The 21,788-nt window shown below is 45.7% G+C and overlaps 1 protein-coding gene across 1 annotated transcript in view; it reads left to right on the top strand.

Annotated features, from left to right (window-relative positions):
- The first annotated feature begins 7,599 nt into the window (after positions 1 to 7,599).
- COLGALT2 (collagen beta(1-O)galactosyltransferase 2) overlaps positions 7,600 to 21,788 on the top strand; it is an 89,194-nt gene continuing 75,005 nt past the window's right edge. Inside the window, exon 1 of the mRNA XM_037907578.2 lies at positions 7,600 to 8,060. Coding sequence (XP_037763506.1) covers positions 7,831 to 8,060 — 230 coding nt within the window. The 5' untranslated portion in view covers positions 7,600 to 7,830. The remainder of the gene's footprint in view (positions 8,061 to 21,788) is intronic.

Here is a 21,788-nt window from a genome sequence, read left to right as displayed (position 1 = left end):
CAACTCTGGGTTTAGCAAGCCAATGCTCAAACCACTGAGCTATCCCTCCCACCACGGCACCTATGAAATGCAGCAAGCAAACTCCGCTATGGACAGGTGGGAAAAGGATTAGGGGAATTGAAAGGGAAAAGGAGGTGGAGGAAGGGATGAGGGGAAAGGAGGGTGGGTTTATATAATACTAATTATATAATAATGTTTTACATGTTCAGTTGCCATACAAATATTTACCAATCATTTTTCACTATGGTCATGTAAAGTAGTATGGGACTTAAGGACGGGTGGAATGGGTGATGATGAAGGGAAGTGGGGAAGAGAGGAGGATGGTGGATGAGGGAAGGAGGTAGAGAAATTCAAGGTAAGGGAGGAAGTGAATGAGAGAGAAGCAATGACACAGAAAGGAGGGGAAGAAATAAAAAGAAACAGTAGGGGAAGGAAGGAAAAAAGCAAGAGTGATGAGGTCAAAGGGCACAGGAGAAGAAATGCTGAAGGAAAAAAAGAGGAAGAGAGGCTAAATTGAGGGAGGATGATGGCAGAAGTGTTGGTAAGATGAAAAGAGAAAATAAGTAAAGACAAAACCCTGACAATGTGCATACTAACAATTAGAATGCAAACATCACTGGGAAAGAGAGACTATATGGATAGAAAATATAAAGTGTGGGAAGGATGAGGAAGGAAGAATATGAATGAAGGTGGTATGGTATATTTTATTAATTTATTTATAGTTTGTAGAATCTGGGTATACTCAAATTTATATATATATATATATATATAATCTCTAGAAATAATCACCATTGAGTCCTTTTGTGAATGTGGCTTCTACAGTTCAATGAATGCAGGGTTTCCCTTTGCAGAAGTTGTCAGCTCCTTGCTTGGCACCTGGCTTGTAGAATTTCAAACACTGGCCCAAACTACACAGTCAAATCCATCCCTGGTTAGGAGGCATTAAAGCATAGCTCAGTGCTGGTGTCTGCTCAGTATGCAGCAGCATTAAAAAACAAATATATACTTGGTGCATTAAGAGAATAATAGAGAAAAAATGGCAATGACATAAATGAAACAATTAAATGTCCCCTTCTAGGGCATTGTGCCTGGTTTTAGTCAACCTAGCTCAAGAAAGACCGGCAGAGACTAAAAACGACCAGAGACAGGCAATTAAAATGCTTAGAGGGAAGGCGTGGACTGGAATTATTTAGCCCGGGAAAGAGAAGAACAAGAGGGGACTTGACTGAGGTATTCAGACTTAGGCAGAGCATAGTGGAAAAATGAACAGTCCCTTCTCTTATCCTTTTATGATGATATGGTAACAACTGGGTCCATCAGTGAAGGATAAATAAAAAGACATCTCTATTTATTCAGCATTTAATCAGTGTGTGGATTACACTAGTGCAGGAGGTCACTGAGGGACCAGTCCTGCTCCTCTTATTCTGGCAGTTTTCAGGAGCTTTGCCTGTCTAAGAAGTGTAGCTTTGATAGGGCTCATACACCTTATTCCTTTGTGACCAATGAAAGAGCTAAAGCCTTTTAGTGGTCACAAAAGAGGTGGCTGGTTTTCAAAGACTGTCTGAGCTACCAGACCTGGAAGGAAGAGCTGGCGGCTGTGGCTTGTTTGGCTCCTGGACAGAGGAATGGACAGCTGTGCCTCCTAGGTATGGAAAAAATAGAAGAAAGTAGAGGCTTCCAAGGCCTGTGGGTGGTATGTTCCTAGCAGGGGAAAGAAGCTGCTCTCCAGCTGATCCAGGGAACAGCACACCTGAACTAGGTATCTGGGGGAATTTGCTGCCTGCCTGAACTAATGGAGACTATGGTTCTATCAGAGAGAGTACCCATAGTCAAACTGTTCCTGTCTGTTTGGTGTGGACACTTGGAGTGGACTCAAGGAAGATGCCTGCATTTGTTTTATTTCCTTGGGATCTATGACCAAAGGAAAATGAGAGTGTTGCTTCCTCATGGCCAGAATAGTTGTTTTTTTCCTGCCTTTTTCTGAACCTGCCTTACACAGGCTAGTACCTCAACCCTTGGAGTGACTACCAGTCCTGTTACGGCACAACTGGGCCTTGAGTCAAATGCACTGGCTGGATTTTAAAAAGCAATGGGATATTTTTGACCAATAATAAACAAAACAATTATATGAGTTGTAAAAGTAGCTGCTGCCTCCCGCCATGTATCAGAAATCTGACCTTTTGTAACCCTGACCCTTGTTATTAGGAATAGGAAATTAAGTTGAGTCTGACTCCTGTGTCATATCCTTATTATACATGGATAAACACACCTCATGCTTCAGGGTGTGAACTAACCTCCTACAAGGGTTGAGGGAATTGTTCCCATGTACCAACATAGCACAACGGGCCAGGTGAATTGGCGGGGGGGGGGGGGGGGGAGGGGAAGAGAGGGGAAACATTGAAGAGGAGCTACCTTCCTTGAGAGCATCAGATGCTGCTGGAGGCAGGATACTTTGCTAGACAGTCTGATTCGGAATGGTAACTCGTGTTCCAAAAGGGCCTTTGATGCCATTAACAAAACATGAAGAAGCCAAGTAATATAAAAAGTGTTCAAACCACACATGGCTTTTGTTAAAGTCAGTGTGTTAAGAACATAAGAATGGTCCTACTGGGTCAGACCAAAGGTCCATCTAGCCCAGTATGCTGTCTTCTGACATTGGCCAGTGCTAGGTGCCCCAGAGGGAATGAACAGAACAGGTAATCATCAAGTGACCCATCCCCTGTCGCTCATTCCCAGCTTCTAGCAAACAGAGGCTAGGGACACCATTCCTGCCCATCCTGGCTAATCGCCATTGATGGAGCTATCCTCCATGAATTTATCTAGTTCTTTTTTGAACCCTGTTATGATCTTGGCCTTCACAACATCCTCTGGCATGATGGCCCAGGTGGGTGGTCGACCCCCCTCTGTCCCTGGCCCCTCCTCAACTCCACCCCTGCCCCACCCGCTCCCGCCCCTGCCCTGCCATGATTCCAACCCCTTTCCCAAAGTCCCCACCCTGGCCCCGCCTCTTCCCCTGAGTGCACTGCGTTCCCGCTCCTCCCACCTCCCTCCCGGAGCTTGTTACGCTGTGAAACAGCTGTTTTGCAGGGGCAAGCGCTGGGAGGTAGGCAGAGAGGCGGGGATGCGGCGTGCTCAGGGGAGGAAGCGGAGGTGAGGTGGGGCGGGGGGGCAGGGAGGGGAGCTTGGCTGCCAGTGGGTGCAGAGCACCCACTAATTTTTTTCCGTGGGTGCTCCAGCCCCAGAGCACCCACGGAGTTGTCGCCTATGCACAGGGATATTAAATTTAATTATATTATGGTCACTATTACCAAGTAGTCCAGCTATATTTACCTCTTGGACCAGATCCTGTGCTCCACTTAGGACTAAATCAAGAATTGCCTCTCCTCTGGTGTGTTCCAGGACCAGATGCTCCAAGAAGCAATCATTTAAGGTGTCAAGAAACTTTATCTTTGTATCCCATCCTGAGGTGACATGTACCCAGTCAATATGGGGATAACTGAAATCCCCTATTATTATTATTGAGTTTGTTATTTTAATAGCCTCTCTAATCTCCCTGAACATTTCATAGTCACTATCACCATCCTGGTCAGGTGGTCGGTAATATATCCCCACTGCTATATTCTTATTATTAGAGCATGGAATTTCTAGCCATAGAGATTCTATGGTACAGTTTGATTAATTTACGATTTTTACTTCATTTGATTCTACGCTTTCTTTCACATATAATGCCACTCCCCCACCAGCACAACCTGTTCTGTCCTTCCAGTATATTTTGTACCCTGGTATTACTGTATCCCATTGATCATCCTCATTCCACCATGTTTTGGTGATGCCTATTATATCAATATCCTCATTTAATATGAGGCACTCTAGTTCACCCATTTTATTATTTAGATTTTTAGCATTGGCATATAAGCACTTTAAAAACTTGACTCCTTTTAGCTGTCTGCCATTACAAGGTCTGATTGAATGGGACTCTTAATATTGTTATTCTTTATTTGACTGTTTCTGATCAGACCCTGTCTGTATTTTATCATTTTCCATCCTCTCGTCCTCACTAGGACATAGAGATTCTCTATTAATAGATCCTCCCCTAAGGGATGTCCAAACCATGTGTTCCTCTGCACCTGTCGGCTTTCCCCCAGCCCTTAGATTAAAAACTGCTCTACGGCCTTTTTAATGTTAAGTGCCAGCAATCTGGTTCCCCTTTGGTTTAGGTGGAGTCCATCCTTCTTGTATAGTGTTGTGTAGCTAAAGCCATGCTCAATCTTTTGAAAACATCCCATAGTGAATTAAGTGAAATAGGTTAGAGCTAGGTTGTCCCTTTACATTTAGCTCTGTGCGAGGAAGGGGCTGTGCTGCCCAAGGAAGGAATTATGTTTCTTCTTCCCTGCTCTCTATTTCCTCTTAGGAGAGCGTAATCTCTATTGCTGGCCCTGACCAGTAGAGATGACTATAGCGCCCACCCTGCATTGGCTCAGCTGTGCTGGCTCTGTGTTAAGTGGGCAGAGTCAAGGTTCCCCCCTCAGCAGAGCAGGAGGGAGCACCAGGTGCTCAAGCCTTTATCTTGAGAAGGGCTTAGTACCTGCAGTGTCTGTTCATTTCTGTGGGAGCTGTGAGTACAATGGGCCCAGATCCACAGTCTCACACAGTATGTTCTCAAATGAACACACACGGGAAAATGATAAAAGACAAAAACGCCCTAGCACCTCTGGGTGAACACCCTTCAAAGCAATCACTCCATAACTGACCTGTCAGTCCTCATCCTCAAAGGAAGCCTGCCCAGGACTTTCAAAAGACAAGCCTGAGAGCTTAATTTCATAACTTGACTTAAAATTGGTCTTAATAAAGACCCTGGATTTATGGCTTATTACAACAATCTGGAACCCAGTAACCCCCCTTTTTGTCCTATGACTACAGTGGTGTTAATGGTCCACTTCACCTTTAGTGTCCCTTAGAATACATACTAACTACTTACGCTAAGCTATCTGTTCAATCTTGTATTTAGCTGTCACACTTTGAGTATCTTTCCCTGATCTGAAGAAGAGCTCCATGTAAGCTCAAAAGCTTGTTTCTCTCCTCAAGAGAAGTTGGTCCAAAAAAAGATATTACTTTATCCACCTTGTCTCTCAGATCCACAAAAGTGTTTAGGCGCCTAGCTTCTATTTAGGAGCCTAGATATCTTTGTGGATCTGGGCATATGCTCCTATTAAGATCATGACCCCAAAATATAAATTGTTACAGTGGGTGTTGTGTGGTGGTGTTGTTAAACTGTAATCTGTTGCATTGATGGTCCTTTCAGGGCCATTCATGGGAACATTTCTGGAGAGGGTGAGTTAAGGAAATGCAGTGAATATTTTAGTGTCTTAGCTAATTTCCAGCTGGGATAACTGCATTCTGCTTATCTAAATTTCCTCCTGCAGTTTGTTTTAGATACAGTATATTAGCTGATTTCATCTGGTTATTCTGAGGCATCTATTTGTAAAACACTTTGTACAAAAGTGCAAAATAACTTCCTTTCCTCAATTGCTAAGAAGTATGGCTATGGGCTGTGAATTAGCTACTGCCTTCTATCCCAGAGATAGCATAGGTACGTAGTGGAATAAGAAAACCCTGTGTACCTACCAAAGCCCTGGGGATGGGGAGGTGCAAGCCCACCCACATCTAAGCCCCAACCCCCAACCTAAGGGGAGGAGCCACTGGTCTCAGGCAACAAAAGATTACGGGGGGACAACAAGGGAAAAAACAGGGACAGGAGTGTCAAAAGCAGGGATCCAGAGGACACAGAGCAGAGAACCATGAACAGTGCCCACTGCTCCTCAAAGGCATCCAGGGAGCCAGAGGACACAGCCCAGAGGTGTGACTTAAGGGAGGATGAGAAGTAGGCCCCACAGTTCCAGTTTCCTCCTCCTGGGCCAGCATCAGGAGGAGATTGGTGTGGAGGTCTTGTGACTTTGTGGGGCCATGGATGGGGTGTGCATAGATCAGGAAGTGCAGGGAAAAGTGCAGCCAGAACTTAAGGAGAAGATTCTGGAGGAGCCGGAAAAGGGGCTTCAACATAGCACATTTGATGTAGATGTGCACCATGGTCTCCCTCTCACCACAGAAGGGGCAAGTGGTGGGGAAGGTGGTGAACCGCTCCAGGTACACACCCTTGTTTACTGCTCCATGAAGGAGCCTGCCGGATAGTATCCCCAGTGGGCTGTGGGACTAGGGTGGAATATGGACTGGCCCACTGGGGTTCCTCACCCTCCATGGTTGGTAGGAGATCTCACCACTTGGTGTCAGGACGGGATACAAGGGTGAGGAAGTGAAGGGTGTGGAGCACGAGTGCGGATAGCTGTTTCCTAGGTATGATTCAGAGGTGGACCGGCTGCATGTTGCGCAGCCAGCTCAGGTGGTGCATAGGGGGTGGGTAGGGAGGCTCACCCGGCAGGGGCCCAAAGGTAAACTCTGAAGGGTCAGGGGTGAGGGATGGGCAGGGAGCACCCTCCCGAGGACCTACTTCAGGAAAGCCTGAGAGGTGGGTAGTAAGGCTGCCATCACTTCCTGGAGTATATGATGGGGAGTATATGACGGGGGATATGAGGAGTGGAGAGCCCCATGTGCCAGCTGAGAGCCAGGGGATCCACCCAATCCTTCTGGTCATAGTCCAAGAGGTTTCCGATCCTGGTGGTACCAACCAGGACCAGTCTCCGGCACACCAAGGAGGACTCTGCTATCTGCACACTGAGGGTGGAGGTTGTGTGGCATAGGCTCCGCAAGGAAGTCCTCCCCCTGGGTGGCTGCTGTGGATCTGGTCGCTGAGACTAGCTGCCAGGTCCTGAATACGTCCTGGTAAAAGACTGGCATCTCGGAGAGGTCTCGGAGGAGACCCCTCGGATTGAGGTAGAAGAGTTGCCGGTCATATCGGAGGCGGTGGAGTAAGGTATGCGCCAGTGCACTCCATGCTGGACTACTGGCACCATAAAGGAGTCTCTGAGGGCCTGGAGGGGGAAGACAAGGAGCCGACTGCGGAGTCGGAGCAGGCCCTCCCTGTGCACTCTCCTCCAGGGGGAAGAAATCCCTGTGTCTCTCTTTTAATTGTGTAGGTTCTTTGGGATGAAAGGTGCAAAATGTTTCTTTTAAATGTTTACATGGTTGGGTTGGTATTTTCTTTGTTAAACTGATCTCTTATCCCTTGCCATGCCACAGGCCCGAACTCTACAAAGCACTTCAATGGGATTTAAACTGTAGGGAAGGGGAGCGTATGTTATAAAACACAGGGTGCAATTATAAAATAACAATGGGTGAGTATAAAGGCTGCATACAGTACTACTTTCTCTGAAGTCGTCATCACTTTTGGGTGCACAAGAAATATGGGGATCGGGCACTTGATGACAAGCTTGTACAATTCTGCTTGCCCAGCTCAGGGGACTTTGGTTTTTTCTCTTTTTTGGACTGGCTCATAAACGATTCGATTTTGTTCTGATCGTCCTGGTAAGGCCCCGCGAGTAGATTTCGGGGGCTGGTAAATATTCATGACTCGTTTGGAAAGCTGCTTTGTGGGGTTGTTTTTGAGCCTGAGTGGGAGCGGAGGGGACACAGCCCAGACCAAGGAGGGTTTTACTCCCTCAGAGGCGAAGGCTGTGCGGCTTGACCCGGGACGGCTGGAACCGGAGGGAGGTGAGCACACGGGCGTGTCGTGTGTGCAGCCCCAGCCCCCTCTCCATCCCGTTCAGCCTGCCCACCAGTGTGCGCCGCGAGGACCAGCAGTCCCCCGCCACCCCCCAGCAGCGAGGCTCAGCCCAGCCGGCTGGCGGCTTCTGCCCGAGCGTCGCGCTCCGGAACATGGCTGCGCCGCCCGCTCTCCGGCTCCTGCTGTGCTGCTTGCTGTGGGCGAGGAGCGGGGCCAGCTTCCCCCCGGAGCCGCCGGAGGGCTCGGCCCCTTTGCCGGAGTCCCCTTTGCAGAAGCCCACCGTCTTCATCGCCATCCTGGCCAGGAACGCTGCCCACGCGCTGCCCCACTGCCTCGCCTGCCTCGAGCGGCTGCGCTACCCCAAGAGCCGGCTGGCCATCTGGTGAGGCGCGGGGCGGGGGAGCCCGGGGCGCCCGCTCGGGGGCAGTGGGCGGGGGAGCTGATGGCCCTGGCCCGGGCCAGCGGGAGCCGAGCGGCGGGCGCGCTGCTCTGTGGGGGAGAAAAGTTTCTGGGCAGCTGCGCGCGGGAACAGGCAGCGTCTGTCTGGCCAGTGCGGGAGGGGGGGTCCCGATGGCAGCGAAGGGGGGTGGGGGCCGGGCACGGGAAAGGGGGAAGCAGCGCAGAGGCTAGAAGGGAAGGGGTGCAGGGTAAGGGGGGGCAGTGCAGAGGTCTGGAGGGGGTGCAGGGTAAGGGGGGGCAGTGCAGAGGTCTGGAGGGGGTGCAGGTTAAGGGGGGCAGTGCAGAGGTCTGGAGGGGGTGCAGGTTAAGGGGGGCAGTGCAGAGGTCAGTAGAGGGGGCAGGTTAAGGAGGGGCAGTGCAGAAGCCGGGAACATAATGATAAGAAAGCAAGGGAACAAGTAACCCACTGCCTCCAGCGCTTCAGCGATCGAGGACAGTGATTTTCAAGCTTTTTTCATTTGCAGACCCCTAATATTTCAAATGGAGGTGCAGCCCTCTTTAGAAGTCTTAGCCATAGTCTGCAGAGACCCAGGGATCCAGGGACCACAGATTGAAAATCACTGATCTAGGGCAAAGAGTCTTTGTCTTTGCTGAACATCTGAGGGCTCCCTGCGTTTCAGGACTCCTGATACACTGAGCAAGAGGTATCAGCCAAGGGCTTCCCTCTGAACCTTTTCTGTGCTGTGCTTTCCTAGCCCTAGCTGTTCTACTGGACACGAGGGTCTTTCCCTACTGCACTGGTTGGGATCAGGACGAGAGCAAAGCTTTGCCTTACCCTTTGTGTTCTTAGCTGTAAACTTTCCCTGGAGCTACTGCTTCCTATGGAGGAAAGGATTTATTGGAATGAGCTGACAGCGTGGCTCAGATTTTGGGGTAACTCCACCCCATCCATGCTAAGAGGGGAGGACTCCAAAACTAATCCCCTTCTCTGCAACCTACCCACATGGCTTGATACATTAAACCAGGAGCAGATGTCCACTAGCCTCTCCGGAGGAGAGCAGCGCATGCATCCCAAACTATGGAATGTGTGTCTTGGCTATAAAGACCATGAACACACTGGAGGTAGATAGGCAGCAACGATGTGTTTGGGAGGGCAGGGCAAGGCACATAAAGCAAAGCAGGGATTACAGCTCATGTTTTAACAGCCAGAAAAAACTTTGACTGAAACCACAGTTTTGTTGCAAAATTGCAGGTTTTGATGGAAGTTTGCCCACCTGCAGGCTTGATTGTTGGGGAAAATGCTTGATTCTTATGCAAAAATCCAGTCCTAGGGCCAAAATGAAAAACCAAAGTCTTTGTAGAGACAAATTGCTATTATATTATTGCCATTATTATATCGATTGAACAGCTGTACTTCAGTTATTAGAGAAACAAGGTGGGAGAAGTAACAGCTTTTATTGGACCATCTTTTGTTGGGGAAAGACAAGCTTTCCAACTACTCAGAGCTCTTCTTCAGGTCATGTTCTTGAGTTATGTTGAAGTATTTGTGATGTGATCTTAGGCATGCTTAAAGCATATATGAATAGGTGCCTTTCAGTATTTGTGTAAATCCAAAGAAATGAAATAAATAACATAGCTCAGTAAAAAGAACTGATTTGTCAGTGCTAGCTAGGTCTTAAATATTAGTATTTTGCAGATGTCCTAGAGGTGGCATTTGCCTAGTTTGGAAGGTGATCATGCTGAATAGGTACTGGAAGGCATTGAACAGAATATATCCAACAGCACTGGTAAGATACATTAAAAGGACCATAGCTCATGAGCAGTGTGGTAATAAAACATATTTTGTGGGAAAGGAAGAAATTGGCCTTGAATTCAATTAGCCTACTGGTATCTGAAGGGGAAAAAATCCTTTCTACTCAGCCAGACATTAGTTATACATGACTGGAGCAACAGAAGCTGGTAGATAGGATTCTAAGAAGTAAGAACTTTTGTGGGGCCAAGATTTAAAGTAAGAAACGCTGTTTTAGAGCTTGCACCTTATCCAAAGTCTTTTGAAGTCAATGGAAAAATGCTTCTTGATTTCAATGAGCTTTGGATTAGTGATTCAAGAAGGAAGACTAGATTTTTAGGCCTCAACCAATACCAATGGAAGCTTGCATTAAATTACTTAATCAAACATGGACAAATATCCCTGCATGCATTTCAGGGAGATAGTGGTTATTTACCTTCAAATACTCTACAGGTCTCTACACAAAATTATTGACTAAAAAATGATTGGTTCTAATCCTCATGTATCATTACTTGGAAATGGGATCTCTGTTTTGTGCACTATGATGTCAGCATAAGTATTGCATTCTGAACTACGGACCAGCAACATGACTTAGAATAGGGACAGGCAAACTTTTTGGCCTGGGGGCTGTGCCTCCCCAAACAGCCAGGCTTGGACCGGCCCGCATCCCTGCTTCTTGCTCCCTGATGTCCCCCAGTCCCCAGGACTCCTGCCCCATCCAACACCCCCTGTTCCCTGACGGCTCCCCAGGGACCCCTGCCCCATCCAACCATCCCTTCTCCCTGTCCCTTGACTGCCCCTGGAACCCCTTCCCTGACTGCCCCCCGCTGCCCCATCCAACCCCTCCTCTCATTCCTGACTGCCCCCGGAACCCCTACCCCCATTCAACCCCCCTGTTCCCCGCCTTTTAACCGCTCCAACCCTTATCCACACCCCTGCCCCCTGACCATCACCCCAAACTGCCCTGCCCTCTATCCAACCCTCCTGCTCCCTGCCCTCTTACTGCCCTGCCTGGAGCACCCATGGCTGGTGGCGCTACAGCTGTGCCGCCTGGCTGGAGCCAGCCATGCCACCGCGCAGCTCAGAGCACCGGGTCAGGCTGGGCTCTGCAGCTGCGCTGCCCCAGCAGCTCGCAGACCCGCCGCCCAGAGCATTGCGCCGGCGGCACAGTGAGCTGAGGCTGTGGGGGAGGGGGAAGAGCAGGGGAGGGGCCGGGGGCTAGCCTCCCGGGCCAGGAGCTCAGGGGCCGGGCAGGAGGGTCCCGCAGGCCGCATGTGGCCCATTGGCCATAGTTTGCCCACCTCTGACTTAGAACCATAAACGGACATGTTAGGGGTAAATGAACAACAAATGCATGTTTTAAGGATCTGAGAGTTGAGAGGTATTCCAGCAATGTGTAACATAGCTCATTTTAGAAGTTTGTCTCTGGGCTAGTATGGTTTGCTAAGCATGTAGTCAATCCTGTTCTCATGTCAGTGGGAGTGCTAGGTTTAAACCTAGTTATTAGACATGTGTCAGAAAAAGTTTACTAGGCCTTAAACCTTGCCTGCAATTCAGTTAAATATGTTTACCTGACATTAAAAAAAACTCCACATTAATGAGAGAGAAGTTCAGATCTGATAACTAAATAGGATATATCAGGGGTTCTCAAACTGGGGGTCATGACCCTTCAGGGAGTCACAAGGTTATTACGTGCGGGTCGCAAACTGTCAGCCTCCACCCCCAAATCCTGCTTTTCCTCCAGAATTTATAACAGTGTTAAATATTTTAAAAAGTGTTTTTAATTTATAAGCGGGAGGGGTCACACAAAGTCGTGCTGTGTGAAAGCCCCATAGTGACAGAAGCATTCTAGGGGACTCCCATGCAATTACAATACAAGATGACTAACAATATGGTGAGATTCATTATCAAAACTAAATAAGACAAAAGAGTGAAAAAACGAGAGAGGTATTCTTAAAAGGGGGCTCTGCACAGAGGTGAGGTGTGGTTAATATTGGAAATGCCTCTGAAAAAGTGTCAATTTTTTTTAAATGAAGAAAGAAGGTCTGAAGTGGGTGTGCAGTGAAAAAGAAGTTCTATATCCTATGGATTGCCATAGAGAAAGATTGATTGTCTGATGATGATAAGGCATGAGGTAGATCTTCTTAAAGGGCTGTTCCCACTGAAGTCAATAGCAAAACTTCCACTGGTGTGAGATGGTGCTTAGAGGCATGGAGTATCCAGAGCACAAGATACCCACTAGGACAGAGGTGGGCAAACTACGGCCCGCTGGCCACATCCGGCCCGCGGGACCCCCCGGTCTCTCCCCTGCTGTTCCCCCTCCCCTGCAGCCTCAGCTCACTGAGCCACCGGCGCAATGCTCTGGGTGGCGGGTGTACGAGCGCCTGGGGCAGTGCAGCTGCAGAGCCCGGCCTGACCTGGTGCTCTGAGCTGTGCGGTGGAGTGGCTGGCTCAAGCCGGGTGGAGTGGCTGTAGCACCGCCAGCCACCGGTGCTCCAGGCAGTGCAATAAGGGGGCAGGGAGCCGGGGGGTTGAATAGAAGGCAGGGGAGTTTGGGGTGGTGGTCAGGGGGTGAGAGTGTGGATAGGGGATGGGGCAGTCAGAGGGCGGGAACAGGGGAGTTGAATGGGGGCAGGGGTCCCAGGTGGGCAGGGGTCCCAGGTGGGCAGTCAGGAATGAGAGGGGGGGTTGGATGGGGTGGCGGGAGGCAGTCAGGGGCGGGGGTTCCGGGGGTGGTCAGGGAACAGGGAGCGGGGGGTGTGTGTGTGTGGATGGGGCAGGGGTCCCGGGGGTGCCGTTAGGGGGCGAGAAGCAGGGGCGGGGGCCAGGGATTGGATGGGGCAGGAGGAGGTTGGATGGGGCAGGAGTCCCGGGCGGCGGGGGGCGAGAAGCAGGGGCAGGGGCTGGGCCACGCCTGGCTGTGTGGGGAGGCACAGCCTCCCCTAACCGGTCCCTCCATACAATTTCCAAAACCCGATGTGACCCTCAGGCCAAAAAGTTTGCTCGCCCCTGCACTGGGATGAGAAGGTTCAGAGACTGATATGAAACAAATGAAGCCCTGCAAACAATAAGAGGAATTTTTCTGAGGTAGATTGCATTTCTGACCTACCATGCTTGACAGAGTCCCCTTAACAGACAGGATTTACCTTTACCATACAACAGGGGTTCCTAAATTTTTTTCCCTGAGGCCCATCTGTGCAGCTGAAATAGGCACTGTAACTCACTATTAACCCTTCTTGAGGAAAATTATTAATTTTAATTATTACCTACATATAAACTATAACACTGTAAATAAACAATGTACATGTTTCCTTTCCATTGTAATGTAAACAATTGTAGTGATAGAAATCCCTAGCAATATGCACTCAAAGAAATGCATCAAGATCTTTGAAACCAAACAGTTTTAGTAAAATTACACTTTAAAAAAATGTTGAGAGCAAAATGTGGCATTCAAACAGGGAAAACACAATGTATAAATGTACAATATATAAAATTGAACAAAAAGCAACCCAACAATGTTAACAAAATTGTTAAAAAAGTGTTATTTCTTGATTTTAAAACAAAATAGTTGTCCAACTTTGAATATTATATTGTGTTTTAAATTTTTTTGGGGTGTAAAATCTGAATTTGTGTGGTGTGTAAGTAAAGACCCAACCCTATTCTCTACTAATTAGAAAATAATCAAATATTGTAAATAAATATATAAAATAACATGTTATAACACACTTGTTATATTATAACAATGGGTACTCATCCTATCTGGCAAAGGAGAATCCAAACTTCAAGTATGTATTATCATATTTTCTTACCACTTTCTTTATTATTTTGACTGGCTCATTTCGTGTAGCCGTAGATGGTCCAGGACTTTCATTATCTTCTCCACCAGTGCTCCCTTCTCGTTTTCGAAAAATAAATTGATCCATGTCAGGTTGCAGTCCTGCTTGCCCTTTTTTACAGTTGTAAATGGCGGACTGTGTGTACATTGCTAGGTTACCTTGCAATGAAACGTACTGGCGCAACTGCATTCTCCAGTCAGGCTCTTAATAAATGTTTAACTCCACGTGACTCATGTAATCTAAGTAAAAGCTACATAAATGTAATGTTTTGAGCTGCATATATTGGACAGAGTATAGAAAAATATTATTTATTTATTAATAAAACCAAGCTGCAATATGTCAAGTTTAATTCTCACGAATACAACGGTACGTTTCACCAATAGATTGGTGAGACATGACTTCCCTTTACAAAAGCCGTATTGATTCTTCCCCAAGATATCATGTTCATCTATGTATCTAATAATTCTGTTCTTTACTCTAGTTTTTACCAATTTGCCTGGTACTGAAGTTAGATTTACTGGCCTGTAATTGCCAGGATCGTCTCATTGTGTCTTAGGGAAGTGCAATGCCTCCCCTCGCTCCTGGGAAGCACAGTCTCAATTCCACTTCTATAGGAGGGTGCAGCGGGAGCTCAGCACTGTAGCTGGCCACATCCCTGCCTCCTTTCCTACTCTCCCTGCCCCTGGGGAGGTGCTAACAAAGAACAATCCCTGGGACTGCTGTTGGGGCTACTTCCTGTGTGGAAGGCACGGAAGAAGAGAGGTTTCTTGAGCCCTCCCCTTAAGTACCTGTTGAAAGGTAAGATACAGTTTGGCCCTCCTGCAAGTACATAAGGTTGTGACAAAAGCTTTCAAAATTCGGGGGATGGAGTGCTTCCAATGCCCAGCCATGCTAGAGTGCCTTAAGGAAACAGGTCAGTTGGATCCTGGTTGTATCTAAGTGTTGAGGAATATTTGTGGCCATTCCATTTTAATGGCCATTTTCCCTTGTTTTTCCTCAGGCTGTGTCAAAAGTTAAAACTTCTTCTTGTATAGTTTTAGTGTGCGTACACTTACTATGGAAGTTTTCACTGGGATGGGTTGGGCTTTCTCAGGGATGTGCCAGTTACAATGTGCTGTGAATCTAGGAGAAACTCATTTGGGTTAGGAAACTGGCATGTTAGGAGGATTTGCTAACACGGTTTCATTAGAATTCTATCCAGTTACCATTAAAAGTGAACTACAAATCAAAAAACCTCCCTTTGTTCCCTCTTTACCCTCCTTTGTCATGTGAAGAGAGGCTAAAGCTACGTTTTGTGTTTGTGGAGCTTTTCTCTGCTTATTTGGTACATAGGGAGTATCAGGTCCTGGCTCTTCCTCGTTTTTTTGGAGGACTTTGGGAAGATCTTTGGAGATCCTGTCTGGTGACATCACAGTCAGCTGAAACATGAGTGGCAGCTCTCCCAGGTCAATTTGACATTGAAGCTAAAATCTTACTTGAAAAAGCCACTTCCCAGTGGTGCTGAGATGTTTGACCCTCACTTAGCTCAGCTATGTCTACAGCTGCTGCAGCTGCATCTCTGGTTGCCGTATAGACATCCCCTGAGAGGAATCAAAAGGCATTTTCTAAGGATCAAATTAGAAACTATGGGCCTGCTTCTGATCTCACGGACAGCAAGTTTACCCCCACTGTATTTCTATTGACCAGTGGAGTTACTCCCAGTTTATATCAGTGTACATGAGCAGAGAATCAGGCCCTATTTCTCTGAGGTCGACTCAGATGCAGGAAAGGAACGTACTGTTTGTGAGAGTGCTAATTATGGCTAGCTAGAACCTGATGGACCAGCCATAAGACTATGTCCAGCAGAACTTAGAATGCCAGGCTCAGACCTGTGGCACTTTGGCATGAAGAGTCCTTCATTTCTTTCTAAAGTACTTTTCAATGGCTTCATCTCACTGAGTCATAGCTTTTCCAAAGGTCACATTGATGATGACACTGTCAAGAAGGTTGCAGATCTCTGCCGTATACCCTTAAACTGTAAAGAAAGCAAATGTCCTTAGTTTCATCCATCAATTCCTATTGCTTCTGAGTTTTGAGCCACATCTCACTGTTGCTGCTGAGAGTTCCCTTGCTGCTGATTGTTGGACTAATCCAGTGGCTGCTGAAGTCAATGGGAGTATTTTCACTGAGTTTTGCGAACAGTGGATCAAGCCTTTTCTGATTAAATGCGCATGGAGTCAAGTCTTGCAGAGTACAATTATATGTTGTGAGATGCACTTTTGCAGGTCCACTTTGGAAATGATAGAGTATACAATAGGTGTGGCCATTGTTTGGTAGCAGCTTGAGATAAATCCCAGATGAGTGGAGGTAGCTCATTGCTGATGTACTGTAAAACTAGCAACACTAAGAGAATGGTTTATCCCTAAAGGTGTCAATGATGTGGCTAACAATGGAAGTTTATAAAAACAGTGTGATGGTGATGCAGTTTTCATAATGTCAAGATTGGTACAGGATTAGTCTACTCCTGTTTGATGCCAATAGAATGTGAATATTTTCCTATCATGTGAGTTCATAACATTTTTAAATGTGAAGCAATGTACATATATGGGAATTTCCATTAGTGAAGCAAGAATCATTTTAACTTCCCATGCTAAATACTCTTCACTGTGGAATATTGGAGTTAGGAATCTGCTGTTTTATGCGCTCACTTCTGTCTATTGATACTGTTTTGATATATCTCTAAAATCCCTTTTCTGTGTTATGAAACACATCAGATTGTTATAAATGGAATAATTTTGTAAAATAAACCTACTCTTCACTGTTTGCTTTTTGCACATCACTCAGTTTGGATGGTGAAAGTTGACTTGTCTGTTTTAGTTTCTTAGTTAATTTCTATAATCTTTTGTTAGTTTAACATAGTGACATATGGGTTGACTTTTATCATTCATATAGTACCTCTCCACTGTCTCTCATCATGAGGAATACCACATAATTTTTTTAAAATCCAATTTTACGTTTGTCCCACAGGAATTTTGTGTTATCATGTAATAAAAATTCTACTTGGAACTTACATTATTAGGTATTTTGCAGTGGCACTCAGATCTCAACTGAGATCAAGGCCCCATTGTGCTAAGCACTACAAACACAGCTCCTGCCCCAAAGAGCTTACAGTTTAAAAAGACAAGACAGACAGAAGATGGGAGTATATTATCATCTTTTACAGATGGGCGAAACTGAGGCAGATTGAAATTCACAAGGTCATCAGGGTTATCAGTGTCAGACCTAGTATTTGAAAACAGGAGTTCCTGACTCTTGCTGAGTTGCTGAGATCACATTCTCACTTCCAGTACTGTAAATTATTCATATCTGAAACGTAGAACCAATTATTCATATCTGAAACGTGGAACCAGGAAACTGAGATTATACAAAATTGCCTTTATACTGAAGAAATGATTTTCTTCTTTTGTGTGTTTCACAGTCTTGGCAGGTTGAACTGTATGACATCATGAAATGCTTCAGTAGAAACATTGGAAAGGAAATCTGAAAATTACTGCTGTGACTTTAGTCTGTACCACTATCCTCAAATGTATTGCAGCTAACAATATTGATGAATTATGGAGCAACACTGAGTAAAATGTCAGCTGTAAGAATATAAGCACATAGTTATTCCTAATTTCTATGGATCCCCTTCTTGTACTGGAAGCTTCTTTAAGGGCCAGATTCTGATACTCTTACTCCTGCTGAATAGCACCATACTTCAGAAGTGGTCCCATTGAAATCAGGTGATATTAGGCATGAGTAAGAGTATCAGACACTTTCCCAAAATGAGTAAAGGAAGTAGTGAAAATAAAAATTCTGCACCGCTGTTGAGGTGTGTAGTGATTATGAGACCTGTTGGACTTCAATGAGTGCTATGGGTGCTCAGTATCTGTGAAAATGAAGTCACTTATTTCGGCAACTAAATTGTGGTGTGAATAAACTGGAAAACAAAACAGATACACCTCTACCCCAATATAACACGACCCGATATAATATGAATTTGGATATAAGGCGGTAAAGCAGTGCTGCAGCCGGGGCAGGGCTGCACGCTCCAGTGGATCAAAGCAAGTTCGATATAACGCGGTTTCACCTATAACACGGTAAGATTTTTTGGCTCCCGAGGACAGTGTTATATCGGGGTAGAGGTATATTTGCTTTGTGTGACTGTCTGTCCAGTGCATCTGAAAACACACCCACCCACCTTAGGCATCAAGGTTACAATTTTCCATAGCCAAGCAGATGCAGTATGCAATAGAATGTGTGCAATAATCATTTGGCTGTGTGGATCAAGGATCACTTTCCAAAGGCCATATCCTATTGATGCTGTTCCCCACCCCCTTCCTCTGGTTTATACTGGTTTTAAGTTTTGGTTTTAAGGGTTAGTTTGCAAGTAGTTTCTTGGATGTTTTCAAAGGTCAGAAAGAGTTGGTATTTAGATGCTTTGTATATAAATGTACTGTCACACGTCTTTGAATCCCATTAGACTGTAGCTAAAGAATCTATGCAGCTTGTTGGAGTGCCTAGTAGGACCAGTTAAAGGCTACGCTGTTGCTAAAATGCCAGAATTTACTCTGTCCTTGCAAGATGGAGACTTCTGCTCCTGGGAACCCAGTGTGATTTTTGGAAGCTTACTCTCTTATGGATCTGGATGTAGCAATCAGTAAGCTGTGATAACCCAGTGGGGGTTGCCCAAATAGATTTTAAATTCAGGAGTATGCAAGTAAAACCACAGTGTGCTCCCACCCCTAATCTGCCAAAGATAACAAGCTTTCTTCATATATTGTTTCTCCTGAAAGAAATCCTTATATTTATGAGGTTGTTGTGTGAAACTTGTCAATGCATCCCAGGTTTTTAAGTATAGAGTGTGAATCTATGCACGCTGTCTCTCTCTCTCTGGGTGAAGAACACTTCTATCAAGATTTGTTGTTTGCTCATGTCTGGTCCACATATGCTTTGTATTATGTACGCATGTATTTAGCTATATTTAAATCCCTCCCTCCACCTCAGTTTTCTTCAAAGTATGAAGGTTAAAGAGCTTCTCCTTGTGTGTCTGTAGGAAGAGCCACCAAAGATTCTGCTTAAAGGATTATGTTTCTAGCCTGGTAATATCGAGGAACTGTTTGCATTGTTGCATACTTCTGCTGCTTTTAACTGTCATGTAAGGAGTGTCACTCACAGGCTGATTTTTGCTGCTTTACTGCTGGTTATAAATCAATGCTGAATCTCGTTAAAAGCTCCCAGGATCCCAATGTTGCCTTCGCTTATCCCCCATGCAAAATCCATTAGACCAAATTCCGGGGGTCGACATGTGTATAATCAAGAGCAGAATTTGATCCATCATATGTTTCTATATTGTAGTAATAGCATATAATGTCCTTGTAGTCTCGTGTGACAACTGGAATTAGAGCAGAGTGAGTCAATTGTAGAGTTCATATTATCTAGTATAATACAATTTTAGAGGCTGAGCCTCAGAAGTAGTGAGTGCCCACATCTCCCACCAGCTTCAGTGGGAGTTGAAGGTGGCCAATACCTTTTGGGATGGGAACATTATTCTCTATAGCCTCTTTGATACAAACTGTAAGATACTTTGGGATAAAGAATTTTTAAATAAGATGGTCACAGAGGTAAAATAAATACAGAACAACTAAGAGATATAAACAAGTGAGAAACTAGTATGGGAAACAAAAAAATGGGCCCAATCCACTGACCTCAGTGAAGCTATTTTAAGTTATACCAGCTGAAGAACTGGCCATATAGGTTCTATGATGGATTTGAGATCTTTTTTTGTGTGGATATCTTATGTTGTCCTGGTTATTCGGATGTTTGCTGCAGTAATGTATTGGGTTAGCTCAGTAGAGGACTGTCTTCAAAAGAAGGCAGGAAGGAAAAGAATGGCTCAGGATAGCCACCTCTGAGCAAAACATGTGAGAGTTAGTAAGCGAAAATGCCAGAGCTATTAGCTTTGATGTTTTTGCCTCCTCTCCAACCAACAGACAAAACTGGTTTGGATCAGAATGGCCAAAGCTTGGGAATTCAGAACTCTAGCAGATTTTAAAAGGGCTTCTCTTTGAAGAGAATAGGGGTAGTTGTTTGGGGGAACCAGACTGAGACATAGGCACCCTCTGGTGTGTCTGGAGAAGCTAAGCCTGCCTAGATCACCATCACAGGATGATAGTTTTAGATAAGATAGACACATCTGCAGATTGTTATTTCAAAAGCCTTTCTCTCTCTTTGCTTTGCTCCTACCCCTAAAACAAACAATACTTAGATTTTAAGAAGGCTGTCTGTTCGCTGTACATCACTGGTCACAGAAGCCCAAAGGAAAGAACCGCAGTCAGACTTGCTGGGTAAGTACAGTTCATACATAGGGTAGTGTAGCCCAGGGACTGGTCAAAGAGTGGGAAAACTGCAAAATTTCATCCCAGGAGAAGTAAAGGCACAAGGCCTGATACCTGTGGGGACGATTCAGGGACCAGTGAGGGGACAGAGGTGCAGCTAGCCCTGTAACCATGATAGGTTGAACATAACCCTGCCCAACCCCCCCCCCCCCCAAAACTCTTCCCCCCACCCTGTTATAAAATTACACTAGAGCTGAGAAATAAATCCACCAAAGCAAGGACATTCCCAGTGTTGCTTTCTGCCATGCATATGCATTGCAACATGTGTGGTTATTTATCTGAGAGCCCGATGAAGCTGGATGGCTTCCCGTATCCTGTGAGGATTCTTTAAAAATGAATTGTAATGGTGCATTACACATGGAGAACCAAGTATTGGGAGCTGTCCACACAGCTGTCTGCAACGATGGCCAGTATTGTGGAATGTTTTGAAAGGCCATCTGTGTTGCCGTGCATAGAGAAGACTCAGCAGAGTGCAGGATTCTATGGGTGACTTAACTCACAATTTCCTTCCTTAGGGATGATGTCTCAGACTTAATGTTATTTCAGCTTGTTTGTTTGCCTTTAATTTCCTGTGTTTTAGTGGAAGCATGGTCTACACTGACAATGGTTTTGCCCTCATTTTTGGGGTGGATTAAGGCTAAATGTGGCCCATATATATGCACCAAAAGTCCAGAGTCTTGAGACAGAGTTTTGTCTTCCTCCAAAGGGCTTAGCTCGCTCTAGCAGGCATTTGGCTGCCAGCAATAAGATGTAATGCTATTTGCTACTCTGCCTCCAATTTACAGCTCCTTCCAACAATTCTAATCCTGATAATCTTGCTTTAATAACTCTCCCCATCTTGAGATAGTAACAGGGTCTCTGCAGACCAGTGGCTGTCAGTGTGTGAGTTGTAACATCCTCAGAAGAGGTGCCAACAGCTCTTGGTAGTTACCAGAAACCTGCTCATGGTTTTCTTTTTTCAGTCTTTGTTCGCTTATCCACTCTTGCAATACATCCTCCCTTGACACCAGGAAGGTCAGATAAACTTGCATTAAATCCTGTGGTGCCTCCTTGGTACTAAGGATTCTTGAGTAGATCTGAGAAGTAATTGTGATTGACTAGACTTAGAGTTAAGAACCCAAGCCATAGATCATTAGTGCTGTTTTGCTGTTGTAATCTGGCCACAGAGTGAGGTGTCCATAGATTTCAAGTGACGTTATAACAAGGTAGAGAGAGTAAGACCCACGTTTTTCAAAAGTGTCCAGTAACCTTTGGTGCTTGAGCTTTGGCTGCCTAATTTGAAACAACTTGGACCCGAGCACCTACAACACTTCCATTTCATGTAGTTCAGGCATTTGTAGTTCCCACACCTCTGACCAGACCCTAATTTTCTCCAGCCAACTGTAGAGACACACACAGTTAGTAGACGCTTTTGGCCTAAATGCCTTGCCTGAGGTCAGACATTTTATGGTGGAGCTATGAACTGATCACCTTATTGCCAGTCGTTGGTCTCAACCACAAAACCCACCTTCCCTAATTCTAATCTTGCAGTTGTCAGTGGCAGTCATGCAGCGGAAGGTCTCTCCTGTTCAGTAATAGCTGATGGAGTTAACTAAGGTGAATTAGAAGGTCTCTTTTTTGCTTATCTTGAAGAGAGTTCTTGGGCCAATTCACAGTTATGACAGAAATTA

Source organism: Chelonia mydas, chromosome 8 (genome assembly GCF_015237465.2).
Source record: "Chelonia mydas isolate rCheMyd1 chromosome 8, rCheMyd1.pri.v2, whole genome shotgun sequence".
Lineage (NCBI taxonomy): Eukaryota > Metazoa > Chordata > Testudines > Cheloniidae > Chelonia > Chelonia mydas.
Note: the sequence above shows the minus strand (reverse complement) of the source record. Positions and strands in the feature narration are given on the sequence as shown.